The sequence below is a fragment of the Leptonychotes weddellii genome, chromosome 15 (genome assembly GCF_054177405.1).
Source record: "Leptonychotes weddellii isolate Sample4059 chromosome 15, ASM5417740v2, whole genome shotgun sequence".
Lineage (NCBI taxonomy): Eukaryota > Metazoa > Chordata > Mammalia > Carnivora > Phocidae > Leptonychotes > Leptonychotes weddellii.
The window spans coordinates 10,103,071-10,122,639 of record NC_138383.1 but is presented as its reverse complement, the minus strand read 5'-3'; the positions used below and the strand labels follow the sequence as shown (position 1 = coordinate 10,122,639).

At 37.6% G+C, this 19,569-nt stretch overlaps 1 protein-coding gene across 1 annotated transcript in view; it reads right to left on the bottom strand.

The window, feature by feature from the left end:
* Positions 1-18,476, bottom strand: part of LOC102734555 (ATP-binding cassette sub-family A member 9-like) — a 135,095-nt gene extending 116,619 nt beyond the window's left edge. Inside the window, exons 1-8 of the mRNA XM_081804614.1 lie at positions 18,400-18,476; positions 18,095-18,279; positions 15,646-15,815; positions 7,707-7,807; positions 6,095-6,293; positions 4,893-5,054; positions 3,458-3,561; positions 2,636-2,862 (exon numbers count right to left, since the gene is read on the bottom strand). Coding sequence (XP_081660740.1) covers positions 2,636-2,862; positions 3,458-3,561; positions 4,893-5,054; positions 6,095-6,293; positions 7,707-7,802 — 788 coding nt within the window. The 5' untranslated portion in view covers positions 7,803-7,807; positions 15,646-15,815; positions 18,095-18,279; positions 18,400-18,476. The remainder of the gene's footprint in view (positions 1-2,635; positions 2,863-3,457; positions 3,562-4,892; positions 5,055-6,094; positions 6,294-7,706; positions 7,808-15,645; positions 15,816-18,094; positions 18,280-18,399) is intronic.
* Between the last annotated feature and the right edge of the window lie 1,093 nt (positions 18,477-19,569).

Here is a 19,569-nt window from a genome sequence, read left to right as displayed (position 1 = left end):
ATGAGCACTGGGTGTTATATGCAACTGATGAATCACTAAATTCTACCTCTGACACTAATTTAAAAAAAAAAAAGGAAAAAAGAATACTCTTGTACTTGTCTTTTTTGGAAAATGCACAAAAGTTTCTCTAAGGTGTAACTGCTAAATTAAAGAGATTAAGCTTTTTCTGTCTTTAGTGTTATCACATATTAACGAGATGTTCTAATTGTAGAAGTGGGAGGAAATTTAACAGCTGCTGATCAATCAAGTAACCGTGGAAGCACTGGGGCAGATGATAACTGACCACTTTTGAGGATCTCAGCCAGCAGGACCTCCACTCTCCCTAGTAGTAGAAAATTGAAATTTCATAATGCCACGAAGCCCATCCTATTATTGCTATTCTTATTTATGATTTATTTTTTAAACTGACATAAATAATGGTATACCCTTAAGTGTTCACACTGCTTTGCTTTAGATGTGCTGGTGTTCACATGTTTATGAGGTAGTTATTAAGAAATAGTATTCAGTCTTAGATCTAACAAGCCTGCAGGGTGTTTGAGTCCAAGCTTCTCATTTTCCAGATAAGTAAACCTGTAGTTCCTCTTATTACTTAATGGGTCTTTTCAAGGTCAACAAAGTAAATCAATAACAAAGCTAAGATTTGTTGCAGTCCTTCCTAGTCCACAGCTCTTTCCTCTACATAAAATTGCCTCTAACTAAATAAGAATTCAACAGCTGAAAAAAATAGCAAGACTATTAAAACCAGGAACTTGCATCAGTATGTCCCAGTACAATACGTTTAATTACTGCTTATTCGACTTCTTTTTAAAGGTCATGTCATTACAGTGATTCAGCCTTTGTCAGAAACATCAGCGTTTTTGGAAAGCATATTGCATTTTGCAGAATCCACTTCCTGAGTACAGAAGGGAACAACTATAGGTAGGAATTGAAAATCTAGAGTAGGAGAATTAGAAATGAAGGAACTTAAAACATTACCTAGAAAAGGGAACTCATTGCAGGGAATTGCGGGGGTGGGGGGGAGGGGAAGATGTTAATAAAGCAATGAAAACCTTCATGATAAAAACAAAGTAATTCAGGTATCACACTGAAATAATAAATGCTGATGTGTTTCACATTTATTACATTACTTAAAAAAAGGTTGCCAAAAAGTTTATTTCCAACAGACACCCTGTACTTAATAAAAACATTTCGGATTTTTTTCCTTCTTAGTTTTAAGGACATATAAAACCATTTTGTTAAATTTAGGTTACATGAAAACTAGGAAGCATTTATCCTGAGAATGAACCCACATCTGAATATCCAATACCTTTCTGATTTTAATCTAGAGTTGACTTGTGCCTATCTATTTTTGGGTGACTGCAGGATGTTGCCCCACAGGATATTCCCTGGACTGAAAAATGGTCCTTTTTACACAGATTTCCCCCCTTTTCCCTCCTAATAGACTCCATTCATTCCTTTGCATTTGCTAAAGTTCCACTGCAAACCACTTTTCTACTTCCCTTTTCATTTCAGGAACAGTTTCCTCTTTTTCTATTTCATGATTAAGGTATAAGAGAATCAAAACTCCCTCTTTTAATCAAATACACTTTATAGAAAATTTAAAATTTCCTAGACATAATTTTATTTCAGAGAACATGTGGCTTGCAAATAACTCCTTATCAGTTCCAGGTAATCCTACACTCATAAAGAGTAATTTTCTTGATATGGGGACTATACAAAGAAATATCTTACAGGATTTGATACTGAAAAATGTTAAGCTTCTTTTAGGGTAAAATAAACAGATTATTTTTCATTTTTTCCTTTTCCTAGACAATGTGGATTTTGTAACTGATTGCAGTGCAGAATTCTCTGCTTTGGCCTGTTGGAAGCTTAGAGCTTGTATGATTTGCATTTTTATCTGCTAGTCTTACCTACTTATCATTTTGTTAGGTCCTTGTTTCTACTCCTCAATTATTTGTTTTTATTATAATAAAAATACACACAGATATTTGGATAAATATACATATGTTTAAATATATATATTTAAAAATCATTTAAATCATTTATGAATGAGGCAAGATACAAATATATCAATATATGAAGCAAATGCTCTTATTAAGCCCTTTTATGCCATTCTAAGTGTGGTGTACGTGCTGGGCACATTTTATATGCTATCTCAACTCCAACATATGGCATTTAAGTGCTGCAAAAAATATATCCCTGGTGACCAAACCTCTGAACACAAGCTAGCCATTATAGGATCATACTTTTTTCAACATGAGGAAGTGTGGAGGAATCAAATGATAACTGTGGGCAGAACAAGCAGGAGAGTTGCAATCAGGGCAGCTGGGTTGGAGTCCCAGCTCTGGTACATATCATCCTTTTGACATTGGGCATCTCTTTTACTCTTCGATCTTCATGGAACCTCTATCACAGCATTAGCTTAATATATTCAAGGCATGGAAAAAGCTCTCAGCAAATTATAATCGCTATTTTGCAGAGCAAAATTTTAAAAGGAGTAAATAAAAAAATCTGAACAAAAGAAAAGAGGGCCAATGTGTCAGGATTAACCCATAACCTTTTGAAATAATAACACTTTGTTTACTGCTTCCAAATTTCTGATTCTTCATTTGCACTGCTTGAATTGCTCACTCACCAGAAGGCTGATTCTTGCAGACCCATCATTTTCATAAAATCCTTGCACTTTTTTCTCTCTTTTGTAACATTAAGTGATAAAAAATATATAAATGGAAAAAAGTAAAGCAGGCAGTAGAAAATAAACAGCTCCTTTTGAAGAATGTCTTTATAAATAAAAGGTAAAGTCTTCATATTTATAGCAGTAAGAGACATCAACTCCTCCATCACAGAGTGATTTGTTGTGATCTACAGTAGGGTTTAAACAAATAAAATCATTATTTAAAAAACAGAAACTGGGGCACCTGGGTGGCTCAGTCATTAAGTGTCTGCCTTCGGCTCAGGTCATGGTCCCAGGGTCCTGGGATCCAGCCCCGCATCGGGCTCCCTGCTCGGCGGAAGCCTGCTTCTCCCTCTCCCACTCCCCCTGCTTGTGTTCCCTCTCTCGCTGTCTCTCTCTCTGTCAAATAAATAAAATCTTTTTTAAAAAATTAAAAATAAAAATAAAAAACAGAAACTGGTGAAATCTGAATAAGCTATGGAGATTATACCAATATCAATTTCCTGATTTTAATATTGTTCTGTGGTTATGCAAAATATAACAGGAGAAACTGGGTGAAGGGTACATGGACCTCCCTGCACATGGTTTTTGCAATTTTTTGTCATTCTGAAACTACTCGAAAATTTCAAGTTAAAAACAAAAACAATGTGTTCCTTTGCCTAAATCCAATTTCAGCATTTGTATACCTGCTTCATTTTATAAACATGAAAACCTGAGATATATCATCTTTCATCAAAACCTTGATGCCTATGGAATTAGCTTAATGACTAGAACTTTTCTTACTTGTATAATAGCAGCATTAATTGCAGTTTGTAAAGCCACAAATCCACTACTCCAGTATTTGGACAGAGAACAGGAACGCTCATCGTTCAGATTCCAACAATGAGCTATAAGCACAAAGAAAAGCATAACCAACATTATCAGAAAGTCTTAGAAAATAAGAAGATGATGAAAGCAAACACTCTGCTCCAACCATACGGGATTCCTTGCTCTGTCTCAAAATGCTAAATGTGCTCTAGTGCTACCACTTTTTTTGCTCACATCCTCTCCCTACAGATGGTTCCATGGCTCACTCTTTCCCTCTATCCTTACCTCTTCTCGAAAGCAAATTCAGCACAGAGGTCTTCCCTGGCTACCGTAAGTAACAACATCTAAAAGAGTGTTCAGGCTCTATCTTCTAAGCCTGCTCTATTTTACTTTGTTGTTTTATCACCACCTGGCAGAGTGCATTGTTTTACCCACTCCCCTGTCCTTGACTGGAACGATTCATGCAAGCAGGCTCTGTTTTGCTCATGTCCTTCCCCAGGGCCAGAACAGTGCAGGACACATAGTAGACACTCAGTAAATGAATGGAAAAGAACCAATTCTTAGTCATATCAATTGTGCTTCCTAAAAGGTCTTCAAACCCATTCCCTCTCCTCAGCTGCCTCCACTCTGGTCCAAGCCACCATAGGCTCCCTGGTATGTTTCCCTGCGTTCTCCCTGACCCCTCTGCAATCCACTCTCTGGGCTATATCCAGAGAACTCCCTTAAGCTTGGGAGTCTATTCACTTCTCCGCCCTGATTAAAGTACCTCCACAGCCCTCCATCACCCTAGGTGTGTAGGACATCAAAGGATCTAGCCCTGGGGTAACTTCAGCCTCATTCCTCCCCATGTTCACTGTTCAGCTAAACTGCTCTTCTCCCATATATACTAAAAGATGACTGTTGTCACCCCAGGACCTTTACACTTGCCCTTCCTCTCTCTGAAATATAATGCCTTTAGCACCACCCCACCCCCCTGTGCTACTCCTTCTTGTTAGTTTAAACCTCACTTTGCCAGGTAGGGCTTCTCTAATCCCACAGCCTATTAGGAACCCCTGGTCAAATTCTCCCACCCTCAGCACCTTTCCTTGCACTTGTCATTAACTGTTCAATGTCTGCCTTTCCCGCTAACCTGGAACCTCAGCTGACGCTAGGACCTCTCAGTCTTGATCACTCTCAGTATCCTCTGCAACATTCACCTGCGCATTCACTTTACATCTGTTGGGTGACTCGATAATGTTTTAAGAATCATCTTCTGGTGGGAATAAATGATTGACCTTGGAATAAGTTTAGCAATAAAATGTGCTTTCTCTATTTTCTCATGTTCTATCAAAAGCATCTCTGTTGCCCATCCTGACCTATCCCTTATGTTAAAAACACGAAAAATGCCACGATATTTTATATGCAAAATCACCTGCGAAAAGATCTTCCTTCAAAAATGGAATGTGATATCCCTGAAAAAATTTTAACTTATAAGAGAAAGTGTCATTAAAGACAATTCCCACAATGCCTGTGATATTGTCTAGAAGTATTTTATCCATGGATTTTTGATTCGGTACTCCAATGATCCTTCTTTCTGTAAATGACAAAGTAAAAATAGACATGCAGGATTATACAGAGTTTCACCACAATGGAATGTGATATCCAACTGTGTCATCATATATTTTTCACTGGAATTAAACTAAAATCATTTTCCATTTAAATTAAACTGAACCCAAAAGACAAGGAGGGAAATTTTTTTTAATGTTTTAGATTATAGAATCAGGAGACTTGCATGAGAATTTAGTGTTTTCTTTTAGTAATGGTAAGTATTATGGCAAGTTTCAGGTATATAAAAATATTATGCTAGGGTAAGTATGCGTAAGAGAATTGGGATACAAAAATAGAGGTAATTGGAGTAGTTATTATATAGTCAAGGGATTCCAGATGTCAGATTTACTGAAGCAAAGACACCTCATCTGATCTTTGCCTTGTGAGGAAACTAAGATCGCAAAGTGACTCTAACTCATGAATGTCACCTATTAGAAATTGAGGATTAGAGAGCAGACAGCCAAACTGCACCCACCTTTCCCATGAGTGAAATACACATTTTACCTTAGTTATCTCAGTTGCACTGTGACTTCATTTAGAATGAAAGTCTCTAAAGATGTTTACAAAGTATACCATATACAGACAGGATATCTTTAGATTATCCATCCTTACTTTTCATGGTTCTGAAATTACTGTTTAATAACCATGACTTCATTTCTTTTATTTAGATTATTTTTCCTGAGTTATCAATCTTAATCACTGTATTTCCACGTTAAGAACATCTGCACCCACAAGTGACATATTCTCCTAAACACTATGCTACAAATCCGAAATAATAAATTTATTGTTTTAGGTAAATTCCAGTAGAAATGTAGCCCTCCCTAAACTGGACCCCCATCAAGCTGAAAGGATTTAAAAGGCTACTTGTTATGAGGGAAAGAAAAAGCTAACTAAATTTATAAGCTGTCATGATACCTAAATAATTAGCATAATAGTTCACTGTAAGTTCAAATTAAACATGTCTACGTTGTATCAAAAAGATATAAAATAGTAACAGCAATTCTTTATCGCCATTAGTACACCTACCTTTCAAAAAAGCAAATGCTGTTTTATTCATTATCTGCTGGGTTAGATCAGAGATAGGTGTATATACAATAGCTATAGAGTTATTAACATGATCTGCCTTTCCCAGATCTTGAGGAGGCAATTCAGGAAAATACGTGTTTTCTCTGAAATGTGAAAATAGTCCCATGTACAGGCCCAGAAGTATTGGGAGTGCCCATTCCTATAACAGGGGAAAAAAGAATGAATTTAGATTATATTCCCTTAAAAAGTTCAGTCAATACCAAAGAACCATTGAAGACAAATTCCAATTTTGCCACAGGGTAGGCTTCTTTTTGCTCTCAGTCTTGATCACTCTCATGAACTACTGCAGAAGCCATCATAGAAACTAACAGGGTGACTAATAGGATGACAATTCTTATGCATGGGCATCTGACTTCATAAGACACAGACTATCCCAGACAGAGTTCATGATGGCAAATAGCAACATTTTTGTCAGTTGTCACATTCTTGTATTGGAAATCAAACAACATGAAAAGGAACTAACTGGTAGAGACTGCCTAGTGGTTCACCAATTATCAGTAATCTCTTCCTGCTTAGCACAATGCTAGACAACACTCCCAGCCTCTGAAAATTAAATAGGACCAAGTGATTGAGTTCTAGCTAATGGGATGGGAGCAGAAATGCTATATACCCATTCAAGGCCTGGCTTGTGAAACCGTGCACAACCTTCTATATTCTCAGTCCCTGTACTTCCTGATCTTTTTTTTTTTAAGATTTATTTATTTATTTTAGAGAGGAGAGCATGGGGGTGGGAAGGGGCAGATGGAGAGTGGGAGAGAGACAGACCCTCAAGCAGATTCCCCGCTGAGCACAGAGCCGGCTGCGGGACTCAATCCTGAGGATCATGACCTGAACCGAAATCAAGAGTCAGACACTCAAACAACCGAGATCCCCCTGTACTTCCTGATAGTTTGACTGGATGCAGGGGATCCCGGGGAGGTCTCCAAGGCCTAGGGAGATGAGAGAGTCCCTAGATTAAGAAGGCTGGGTCCCTGAATGGTTGTGTGGAGGAGATTCCTTCACCTACCAGACCTATTTCAGTTTCACAGCCAACCTTATTTAGACTGTGAGTATAATGAAAAATAAATCTTTGCTGAGTTCAGCCCCTGAGATTTGGGGTTATTTCCTGTAGAAAGCTTACCTACCTAATGCAAACTGACCATCAATGGTATTACTTGGTTATAATTCTTGGAAATAATCTCTGTGTATAAAATTCACGGCTTTGAAAATAAGTCCCCCAAATTAAAACGTCGCTCTGCCAGGCATCCTTTTTATTATTTCTTTACTCTAATTTTATTACATATGGTAGCAGCTTTAAAAGTTGCTACAATTTACCATACAATTGAATTTTCACTTACTCTCTTTAAAAAAAAATGAGTAATATTTTTAGTCTTTTGCAATTCTACATTACGTGTCATGGACTGTTATGAGTCTCTTGGTTCAACATGTACAATGGGAGGCAACCTCAAAATCAATAAATCCAGTCTGCTACTTAAAATATAAACTAAGAGCATCATTAGGCAGTAAAATAGAATGATGTGAACTGCAGAAAGAGGCAGACTTTCAAACATACCAATAAGCTCTCTCTTTTCATTCTCCATTTCTGAAGAAAATTCTTGCACAGAAGCGCTTGAGTTTGCTGATACACACTTTTCTGTTTCATATGCATTTAGCCTGCCATTAAGAAACAAGGAAAAGGAAACAAGGTGGAACATAAACTAGAAAAATAAGTGTAATAAGAAAAACCCTGGGAAGTAGGGGAGAAAAGAAAAATCTTGATCATATTTTGGGGGAAAATATTTCCTACCTTTAAGAACAACAAAAAATGTATTTAAAATATTATTTTAATAACACATGCCTGCAAAATTTTACATCAAATATACTCATAGTAAGCTATTTGGGAGAGTGGGTAATGGTGGGGAGTTAGTAGCCAGTATCACAATTTTACAGAAATACAGAGTATAACAATGGAAAAGATATCATTAGATTTTAGAACCTGTAAGATATTTCACATTTTCTTACCTTTTATAACAGAAACTCAACTATATGAATAGAGTAATTGAATTATATCTCATCTGATTAATAATAATTTTTTGTTTTTTGCATTTAAATAGAAATGCCAGAGCCAATCAAGTTAATCAAAATTCTGATTAGTTAAATTCATTTGAATAATTAATTATGTCCATTAGATGTAACCCCAATGAACTGTTTTCCTATAGTATTACCTTCCAGATTAAGCTGAACAGCTTTAGGCTCAGCTTGCTGAATCCAAACTCAGACTAGCTGAAACCTGATTGTGACACACAGACAAAAAAAACAACTCATCTCAATTTTCTGAATTCAGAAGTCCCTGAATAACTGAGGGAACAAACTACCAAGTAAGGAGAGAGAGATAGAGATAGAGAGACAGAGAGAAAGAGAGAAAGAGAGAAAGAAAGGAAGGAAGGAAGGAAGGAAGAAAGAGAAAGAAAGAAAGAAAGAAAAAGACATCACATGGAAAGTAATTTTGCCCAAATGTTTGCAAATAAGCCGAGAAATTTTTTTTCAGTTTTTCTAATCTCAGAATTAAATTATTTTCTATTTGCATAACAAAATATTCAGACAATTCTCCCTCAGCTAGTACAGAAGCAAATTTTACTACTTTCCTATATTCTACTGTTGTACTTACACAATAAAAGTTGGTTGGGAATAAAAAGAAAAAGTTTGTCATTAGGTCTTCAATATAATACATATGAGTATTTAGAAACATCTGAAAAATAGATGATTTTTAGCAGTGTCCACCCACATACTTGGCATAGCACAACAAAACGGAGCATTACTTACTGTCAGAAAAATTAGGAAAGTACTCTGGAAACACTGTCAACGTACAGTTCTCTTTTTGTGTACAGCAACAATTAAAATTTCCTTATTGCTACTTCTTCATTTATTCCTTAAATGGGCGCCTAACCCAGGCTGCTTTCTGAAAGGGGGTGTAGTCAGATCAAGCTGCACATGATGAACTTGTTTTGTTTTCTGCCTTTTCTTCCCTAAGCCAATTATTGGTAGGGAAATGATGGTTCAGTGGTTGGTTGGGAATAAAACAAACCCTGTGTTTGTGCACTTGGCCTTTCAACTTCAGGGATAAGGGGTAAAATGGTAAACAAGGAAAATGGGACTAGCCTGTCGGACATGATGAGACCAAGATGGGGAAACTGCAATAAACAAGTAAAAACAATCACTAACCAAACAAAGTAGTTAAATGTGTATGAGAAATCTTTAGCTATTTTTTTTCACTACTAACGCCTAAACACAACTGCCAATGATCTATTTGACTAATTGGTACTGAATGGGCAGAATGTGCTGAAGCTGAATTTTTTTTTTCCTGATAAAGCTAAGCAACCCATAGTCTGCCTCACAGAAACACTTAATTTGGACAAATGAATAATTATGAACAAATTCCTTTCTCTGTTCTGTTCATAGGGGATGCAGAATTTCAAAAGGCGTATAAACAAGATAAAAGTAAGCAGATTGCCAAGGACTAAAAAACTATATAAAAAGACTCAGGTCAATTTTTTGTGCATGAAGCCTGGGAAAAAAATAAAATTTATTCAACTCCCATTGCATAGTCTATCTCTCTCTGTAAAGAATTGCAAACTTTTCTTGACCTGCCAAAGTAAATGGCAAAACAGGAAGCCAAAGTCCATGAATTGGGAAATCTCAAATATTTGACATGGCTCCCAAACCACAGATGTTAATAATCATAAAGCTGAGAGTTGTTCTGGAAAAGAAAAAGATAATTTTTAAAAAATTAAGCCATGGTATTACATATGTATGTTTCTCTCCTTGGTAATTAGTTCTATTTTTAAAGAGTCAACAGTGAAATATTACATGTCTTTTACATTAAAAATTGGCAAAAAGCAAAGGTAATAAAGATGTCCTAAAGGTCTCATGGCGGGGGGCGGGGGGAAGGTCAGAAACACTGTTAAAATTTTGTATCAATAATAGGTTAATGATCCAAACAAAAATTCTGCTTCTTTTAAATCACCTGGAACATAGTTCAGGTTTTTATTAATTTTGTTGTTGTTTTAGACCCTATGTACTCCATTTTAGAAATCTATCTTAGGCATTTTCACTTTGCTTACAACTGCATTAAAATTCACAACTACAATATCAATAATTATTTAGATTACATTTTATTAGTTTTACTTCTTAGCATTGTTTCTTATATAGGCTTTTTGTTCCTCTTTCTTGACTTATTTACTCTGACTTGTTTTTTTTTTTTTAAAGATTTTATTTATTTATTTGAGAGAGAGAGACAGAGAGCACGAGAGGGAAGAGGGCAGAAGCAGACCCCCCGCCGAGCAGGGAGCCCGATGCGGGACTCGATCCCGGGACTCCAGGATCATGACCTGAGCCGAAGGCAGTCACTTAACCAGCTGAGCCACCCAGGCGCCCCTTACTCTGACTTGTTTTTACTTGGGAGGTCATTTTCTTTATTTAAGTCTGAAGATTCCCCATAAACGGTAACCTAATACAATGAAGTACCCACCCAAACTCTATCTAGAAGTACATTGAAATGGTGGATAAAATATATCAAAAAAAAAAAAAAGAAGTTCAAATATATAACCAAATCTTAAAAAGAAATAAAACAGTAAAGAAAAGAAACCAAGAATCAATGGAAGAAATAAAGAGAAAGGAAGGAACATCCTCAGGTATTAAAAATGAAAAGAGAAATTAAAGCCAGAACTATGAATGGTATGTCAGCAATCCAACTGTCCAAAGAGGTGTTTCAATAACATTGTGACCTAGACTTGATGGGTTATGAAGCTGGATTTCATATCTCTGCATGAATCCAGAAGATTCACAGGACTGCTCAGTGCTAGGAATAGAAACTAGTAAAACCACTGACTACCCCAAGGAAGGGTAAGGATGTGTATTCTTTGCCCAATCTCTGGGTTAAAAAATATATATCCTCCATAGAAAATGAAAAGCCCAAGCATATGTAGAACATGACAGATACAGGACATAGGAGAAGGATCTTAATTTCTTCTCCCAGCATAGTAACATGTCTAGAAACACAGCAAATATCATAGCAGTTAGTTGCAATCTGGAGCCAGACTTGGGTTTGAATTCTAGCTCTGCCATGTATTAGCTGCATGACTTTGCACAATCTATTTAAAACTCCCCACCTTAAAATGGAGATATAATTGTATATGTATGTATGGTTACTGTGGAGATTAAATCCATTAATATAAATAAAGTTCACAAAACAATGCCTGGAAAATCATAAAAACTCAAAAAATGTTACTTGTTGCTGATAATCCTACTCCTCCTATTCTTCTTCCTCCTTCCCCTTTTCTTCCTCCTCCTCTTACAATTACTATTAATCTGGATCCCCACAAAGAAGATGCAAACCATTCTACACAGATATGCTCAGGATGCAGGGCACAAGACAACAGAGTTAAAGACATATTCCTCCCAGCAGCTAAACTCATAATCAAAGTCCACCATGAAATGGGGCACCTGGGTGGCTCAGTCAGCTAAGCATCTGCCTTCAGCTAAGGTCCTGATTCCAGGGTCCTGGGATTGAGCCCCCTGTTAGTCTCCCTGCTCAGCCAGGAAGTCTGCTTCTCCCTCTGCCCCTCCCCCTACTTGTGCTCTCTTGTGCTCTCTCTCTCAAATAAATAAAATCTTTTAAAAAAATTCCCATCATGAAAGAGAATCAGCAGGCGAACAAAATGAGACTATTAGTATTAAGAAGTAATATAAGTTAGTTAAAACAGGAAGCACTGACAAGGAAGACTAATAGGAAAATAACCCATTAGAGCTCATAGATATTTAAAGGGACTAATAATAGTTAAGATTAGAAATTTAGTGGATAAACAGTATGGAGGTTTCTCAAAAAGTTGAAAATAGAGCTACCCTACGACCCAGCAATTGCACTACTGGGTATTTACCCCAAAGATACAAATGTAGTGATCCAAAGGGGCATATGCACCCCAATGTTTATAGCAGCAATGTCCACAATAGCCAAACTATGGAAAGAGCCTAGATGTCCATCAACAGATGAATGGATAAAGAGGATGTGGTATATATATACAATGGAATATTATGCAGCCATCAAAAGGAATGAGATCTTGCCATTTGCAACAATGTGGATGGAACTAGAGGGTATTATGCTAAGTGAAATAAGTCAGTCGGAGAAAGACGCGAGTATCATATGATCTCACTGATAAGAGGAATTTGAGAAACAAGACAGAGGATCATAGGAGAAGGGAGGGAAAAATGAAACAAAATGAAACCAGAGAGGGAGACAAACCATAGGAGACTCTTAATCTCAGGAAACAAACTGAGGGTTGCTGGAGTGGAGGGGGGTGGGAGGGATGGGGTGGCTGGGTGATGGACATTGGGGAGGGTATGTGCTATGATGAGCGCTGTGAATTGTGTAAGACTGATGAATCACAGACCTGTACCCCCTGAAACAAAAAATACATTATATGTTAATAAAAATTTTTTTCAAAAAAAATTTAATGGATAAGTTTTATAGCAGATTAGCACAGCTGAGGAAAAAATTAATAAACCAGAAATATAACTGAAGAAATTATATAAAATTTAGTGCAAAGAGAGAACAAGATGGAAAAATATTAAAGACAAATTAAAAGACATGAAAGACAGAATGAGGTGTCCAGCACATATCTAATAGGCATTTTATAATATGGAAAAGAAAAGGAATAAATAAGAGGAATTTTCAAAAATAAGATGGATGAAAATTTTCCAGAATTAAAGATATGAGCCCTCAGATTAAAAAGAGAGAGAGAGAATGTGTCCTGTGCAGAGTTCAAAACAAAAATCCAACAACTAACTTTTTTTGTGGTGAGCTTTCAAAACATGAGAGAGAAGGAGAGTGGAGAGAGGGAAATACTAAAAAACAAAAAAAACAGGAAAGATAAGTTATCAACTAAGGTTCAACAGTTAGCCAAAGAATGTCATAAACAACTGAATAATTTTGTCAAAGGGCTGAGACAAAATAAACAGTAAACCTCAAATTCTATATCCAGTTAAATGTTCATGGAATAAAGATCTCCTCAGAAAGAATTCACCTCTTACACAACAAGGCTGAAAGAAAACTAAAAGTTGTACTTCAGTTAAGAATAATTTTTAGGGGTGCCTGGATGGCTCAGTCAGCTGGGTGTCTGACTTCAGCTCGGGTCATGATCCCTGAGTCCTGGGATCAAGTCCCACATTGGGCTCCCTGCTCGGCAGGGAGTCTGCTTCTCCCTCTCACTCTCCCTCTGTGCTCTCTTTCAAATGAATAAATAAAATCTTAAAAAAATAATTTTTAAAAAACAGCAAGAGTTGAGTCTCAGAAGTGTTTGATAAATAAATTGTCAGTACTAATTATTTATTGACAGTAAACAATATTTTGTGGGAGAGGAGGCATAACCTCCCACCAGCCTATACATTTCTTCAGTCTCTGTGAATGGAACCTTAGAGGTATCTATGATTTTTTTAAGATCTTGTTTATTTGAGAGAATATGTGCATGAGCCAGGGGAGGGACAGAAGGAGAGGAAGAGAATTCAAGCAGACTCTGCACTGAGCACAGAGCCCATCTCAGGGCTTGATCTCATGACCCTGAGATCATGACCTGAGCCACAACCAAGAGTCAGATGATTAACTGACTGAGCCACCCAGACACCTCGAGGTATCTATGATTTTGCAGAGTTTATTTTTTGTTTTGGGGGTTTTTTTCACTTCTTTATTTTTTATTATTTTTTAATTTTTTATTAACATATAATGTATTTTTTGTTTCAGGGGTACAAGTGTTGATTCATCAGTCTTACACAATTCACAGCACTCACCATAGCACATACCCTCCCCAATGTCCATCACCCAGCCACCCCATCCCACCCCCTCCACTCCAGCAACCCTCAGTTTGTTTCCTGAGATTAAGAGTCTCCTATGGTTTGTCTCCCTCTCTGGTTTCATCTTGTTTCATTTTTCCCTCCTTTCTCCTATGATCCTCTGTCTTGTTTCTCAAATTCCTCTTATCAGTGAGATCATATGATACTTGTGTCTTTTCTCTGATTGACTTATTTAGCTTAGCATAATACCCTCTAGTTCCATCCACATCATTGCAAATGGCAAGATTTCATTTTTTATGGCAGCATAATATTCCTGTGTGTGTCTGTGTGTGTGTGTATACACCATCTTTATCTTTTCATCTGTTATGATTTTGCAGTTTTAATTGTTAGTTAAGAACAAGGACAAAAAAAGAAAAGAAGAGAAAAAAGAAAAGAACAGAGACAGAGTGGGCATGGGAGCAGAGAATCCTAGGGATTTTCACATGGGTACTAAGCCATTGTTTTCCTTAGAGTTTGTTGTGGGGGTCCAAAGTTATCTGGATCACAGTCCTTCTCAACTCTCAGTCACTAGAAATCCTCCCATTTCACTTAAAAAGCTGTCCTTATGAGCTATAATTTTAAAGAAAATGCAGATGGGGGCAGGCATTTGACAGTGTATGTTCATGAACAGGAGAAGGGGGAGACAAGGTTCACATACACAGATGTGAATACTAGCTTTATATAGGAATGCTGTTCATTCATACTAATAGGAAGAAAGAGTATATGGGGGCACTGAAACCTGGTTGGTTGCTCAGGTTGTGAAAACACTCTTCTAATTGCTTCCATTTTCACAGTCAAGTGGGAACCAAGGTCTCCTGCTGAGAGTGAAAGAGGAGAGATGTTAGAGCCTGAGAAGCAGGAAGATGTGGCTAAGTAATTTAATCATCCAATCGGGTGAAAGAGTGAATAGATGAGGGGAATGCAGTGCAGTTGCCAGGCAGGATCAAGGCTTGAAGACAGGCAGTGGCATTCATTTAAAGTGAGACTAGTTATTTTGTTCATATGTATTTTTTACCAATGTTCATCTCTTAAAACAGGTTTAACCAAGATTGAGGTTTTGCCAGGAAATTATGATGAAGGGTGAGAGGGTCAGGCATTGATGGTGTATATATGGGAGTGGCTATTGGCAAAGGTAAGCTTTTCTCTTGAAAGGTTGTGGACTCCTAAGTGGAGATGGTAGATGCCTCTTCTTTCTTGCCAACTTTATTTTGTCCATTGGCTCCCAGATTATACTTTCAAGTACATGGTAGAGAGCTGACTCTCTGTGTCCAGAAAGTTTGTGGATATGGGAGGTTTGGCTATCTAGGACTATATCAAAGCTTTATTGAGGCAAAACAAAGTATGTGTTCACAAGTCACTTTCTAGATAAAGAAAATTTTCAAGTAAACTGAAACTTAGGAATTTTGGCAGCATATTAGAACTACAAGTTTCCTGGAATTTTAGCTGCAGCAGTAAATCTAGCTTTCTATTTCTTCTCCTTTTGCATGTTTTCCTCTTATAAGCTTCTGTATGTTGCTTATCTGCTTGGTGAAGAACATGTACAAATGCCCATTTTGTGGTCAGAGTGACTAGGATCCACTCTTGGGATTAGACCAGCGTTACTCTAGAACAAAATCTCAGAGTTTGCGGACCTCTCTATAGAGGTATGCCAACTGTCAGCATTTCTGTTCTTGCTCAGACCTCTGGGATGGATCTCAAATGACCCCTGCCTGGATTTGGTACCGCTCTGGCTCATCTGTTGTAATCGCTAGTCTGGAGTCCAATGATGTAGGTGCAGCTGCTAGAGGCCCCACTCCGTGAACTGCCAAAAAGAGATAAAGCTGTCCTTAGAAAAGGAAAAAAATCATAAACTCAGCAAGCACTCCCAAATGTGACTAAAACAAAATTCTAAATAGTATTTTAAGGTCTTCCCTGTTTCTGAAATTAGTTGTGTTTCTTTCTTCAGAAAATTTTGCTGACTTTTCTACTAAGTAAGGTTCAGTCTTTCTGCAGTCCAATTCTCCTCATCTGGCCAATGATCTTTTTCATTCAGGACACATAATATAGGGATCTAGATTGTGAGCACAGCAGTTGGTTGTTGGACTCTCTTGGCACCTGATTAGGTCAATGTTACATTTTTTTTGCAGTGTCCCTAATGTACTGTATCATCATCACAGTGACAGTGTTAACCAGGCCACAGGGCCTGGTGAGACACTTTTTTTCTCTGTTATAGGGATGAAACTGCCAAATAGAGGGTGCAGACATAGACCAGTGTCCCCACGTGCAGAGGAGAAACATGGCTAAATTCTTATAATCCAAGCACCCATTTTCCATGCCCACTACCACTATCAACCTGCTCATACACATTATTTTTTCCATCTCAAGACACGTCTAGTACAATTTCATTATAGACGGATGTTTATAAACTGGTTTATACAGAACGCATTTCACATAAGTTCAACCCTAATGTCAGATGGGAAAGTAGAATAATCAGATGAGTAAACTGTCTCCAATTCCAACTTCTAGGAAGTTTGCCTGTAGACTTGAAATGCCATTGATGGAATTTAGACACTAATGACCTTTAATTCCAAAAGGCCTGAGTATCCTTGACCTTATTTTCTTGACCTTCTTCCATTACTACATCTGTAGCTACCGTATGGGGTCTGCAGCATTGTTTATTAAACACAAACACTAGACATGAACATTTTTTAGTTGCATTATGTACCTAGCACATAGTGTTATATGGTAGGTGGTTAAATATTTGCTGAAATAAAGTAAAATTTTAAGTACATAAATTTTATCACAAAATGTTCTATTTTTAGAAGAAACAAGAAAAAATTAAAAGCTAAGGGGATTATTTATGTAAAGAAATTACAGGAATAGCCTCTCAACCTAAACCCTACTGTTGGCCCATTCAAAAGCTCACAAGGGCCTTAGGTTATAACATAATGGGTAAAGCTTCCCCCTCAGATCTCTGATGGCCTCTGGCAATGTTGTAGAATATAGAACCTCGAGTCAACTTTCAAAGCTTTGGATTCCTTTATGTCAGCTTCCACTGTAAAATAATAACCTTTGGTATTTTTTTGTTTCTTCATCAATGAATCTGTGCTAGAATTCTGGCCACAGAACTCATAGATTTTTGATTGACATAGGATCTTATGTTTACTAATAATTGTCTTGTTGATGTCTTTCATAACATCATTGATTTAACAATAGGTTAAACGAGATTTCATACATGCAGGAGTACCACTGAACTCATGAGTTATAAATGGCATTTCTTTAATATTCCTTTTGATGAGGGAGTGGAAGGCTAGCTGAGGACAAAGTACAAGCTGACACCCTGCAACCTAACCACCCCCAACTCCTGGGTGGGATATGTGTGACGTTTCTCCAGGGAGCTCTCACTGTCTTAACCCCTTAATGTTAATACTTTGCTAGAGGTCAAATGGCAAGGCCTCCTGTATCCTGTGGGTATTCTTTAACATATGAAAATCCTTTTGAAAACTTAGCTGAGTATCTGGAGTTTTTCCTAGTATTTTTTTTTTTTTTTTCCAGTCCACAGGATCCTCAAGCTGGTTCTGCAGGGGGAGGGGGACAGGCTTTCCTTTAGCTTGATCATGCTTTCAGGACTTCCCCAGCTGAATATTTTGTTTGTTTTTTGAGAGAGAGAGAAAGAGACTGGCAGGGTGGGGATGGGGAGAGGGAGAGAGAGAATCTTAAGCAGACTCCCCACTGAGCGCAGAGCCCAACACAGAGCTCGATCTCACAACCCTGAGATCACACTCTGAACTAAAACCGAGAGTCAGATGCTCAACCGACTGAGCCACCCAGGCACCCCAGCCTCCAATGTTTTGCTTGTAAAATGTGCTCAGCATTCAGCTATATTGAAAATAATTTTTAAAAAAACTGGATTAATATTATGTGATTTTTGAATTAAGACTGAGCAAAAATAGGCCTTATTAGTGATTAGTATAATGTCTGATTATGTTAATGTTCACTACCTTTCCCTATCTTTGCCTCTCCCTTCCATTCTAAAACATAAAAAACCATTTAAATTCTTAATCATTATTGAATGTTAGAACTACTGAGTGTGTTTGTTACCTGTGGTAATTTGGAAGATTGTTCTAGAATTCTGGAAACTAATAATGTAGTAGGACCTAAAATCTCATGTTAGGAGATTCAGGGTTTTAAGCCTCTTCCTGTGGGAGGAGTTTCCATCTAACTGTTGTATCAACTTGATCATCAAAACTTCCCAGCTCCTGTTCTTTAGAGAGTTCTGAGAATACCTAAGTAGGGAGGAAATAAAAAAGGAAACAAAAATGTCAGGGTGTTTCTGAAAGACGATGTGCACAGAGATTCACACAAAGGCTCCCTGGATGGTGCTCACTGGTTTAAAGAAAACTCACCTGTTCCAAGGTAGCCTGAGAGAGGCTGTATTCTTCCATATCAAAGGTCTGTTTCACTGCATTGAAAGGGACTGACATTAAAGGCTTACATGTTTTTCACCAAAAGTGCTTAACGGCTGAGCCATCCAGGTGCCACATTCTTGCTCCTCACACCTCTGACTATGATAAATATGGAGAAGCAAGAAGCTCAACTCAGTATTCTTTGGGACAACATGTTGATAATTATTCTCCAATACCATGCAGTGGAACCAGGACAGAATATTCTAACTTACTTGCAGCTGAGTCTCCTTGTTAGCAGAGGAAAAATCAGGTGGAGTAAACCTGAGTGTAAAGCCACCACTACACTCCCTATAGAATATATAAGATGAATCCAGTGGAGATTTTCTAAGTTTTGACTGATTATATAATTTTTCTACTTGAACTCATATAGTACATATTCCATGTGAAAATATGCACAACAGATAAAGTCTAAGTATGTCTAAACTTACCTGCCTTTAATTTGAAAAAGGCCCAAGATAGAGGGTGAACGTCTTTTCCACAGGTAATTTAGACACTATCATGGAGGAATATCTGGGAGAAGGAAAAAGTCAGATTTATTGCAGTGTTACAATATTGGGGAGAAATTGATAGCTAAAAAAAATATTTTTTTTAAGATTTTATTTATTTATTTATTTGAGAGAGAGAGAGAGAAAGAGAGAGAGAGAGAAGGAGCAGAGGGAGGGGCAGCGGGAGAGGGAGAAGCAGACTCCCTGCTGAGCAGGGAGCCCGATGCAGGACTTGATTCCAGGACTCCACGATCATGACCTGAGGGGAAGGCAGACACTTAACTGACTGAGCCACCCAGGCACCCTAAAAATTTCAGTTTTCTTTAAATAAAAAGGTAAATAGTTTAATTTGATAAAGCATGAATCTGAGCCAAATATCTTTAGTGATAAAAACCTGGTAACAGAGAGGGGAGCAAGATGGCGGAGGAGTAGGAGACCTGGATTTCGTTTCCTCTCAGGAATTCAGCTGGATAGGGATCAAACCATTCTGAACACCTACAAACTCAACAGGAGATCGAAGAAAAGAAGAGCAACAACTCTCTCTTCAGAAAAGCGACCACTTCCTGGAAGGTAGGACGTGCGGAGAAGTGAATCCGAGGCGATATTCGGGAGGATAGACGGCGGG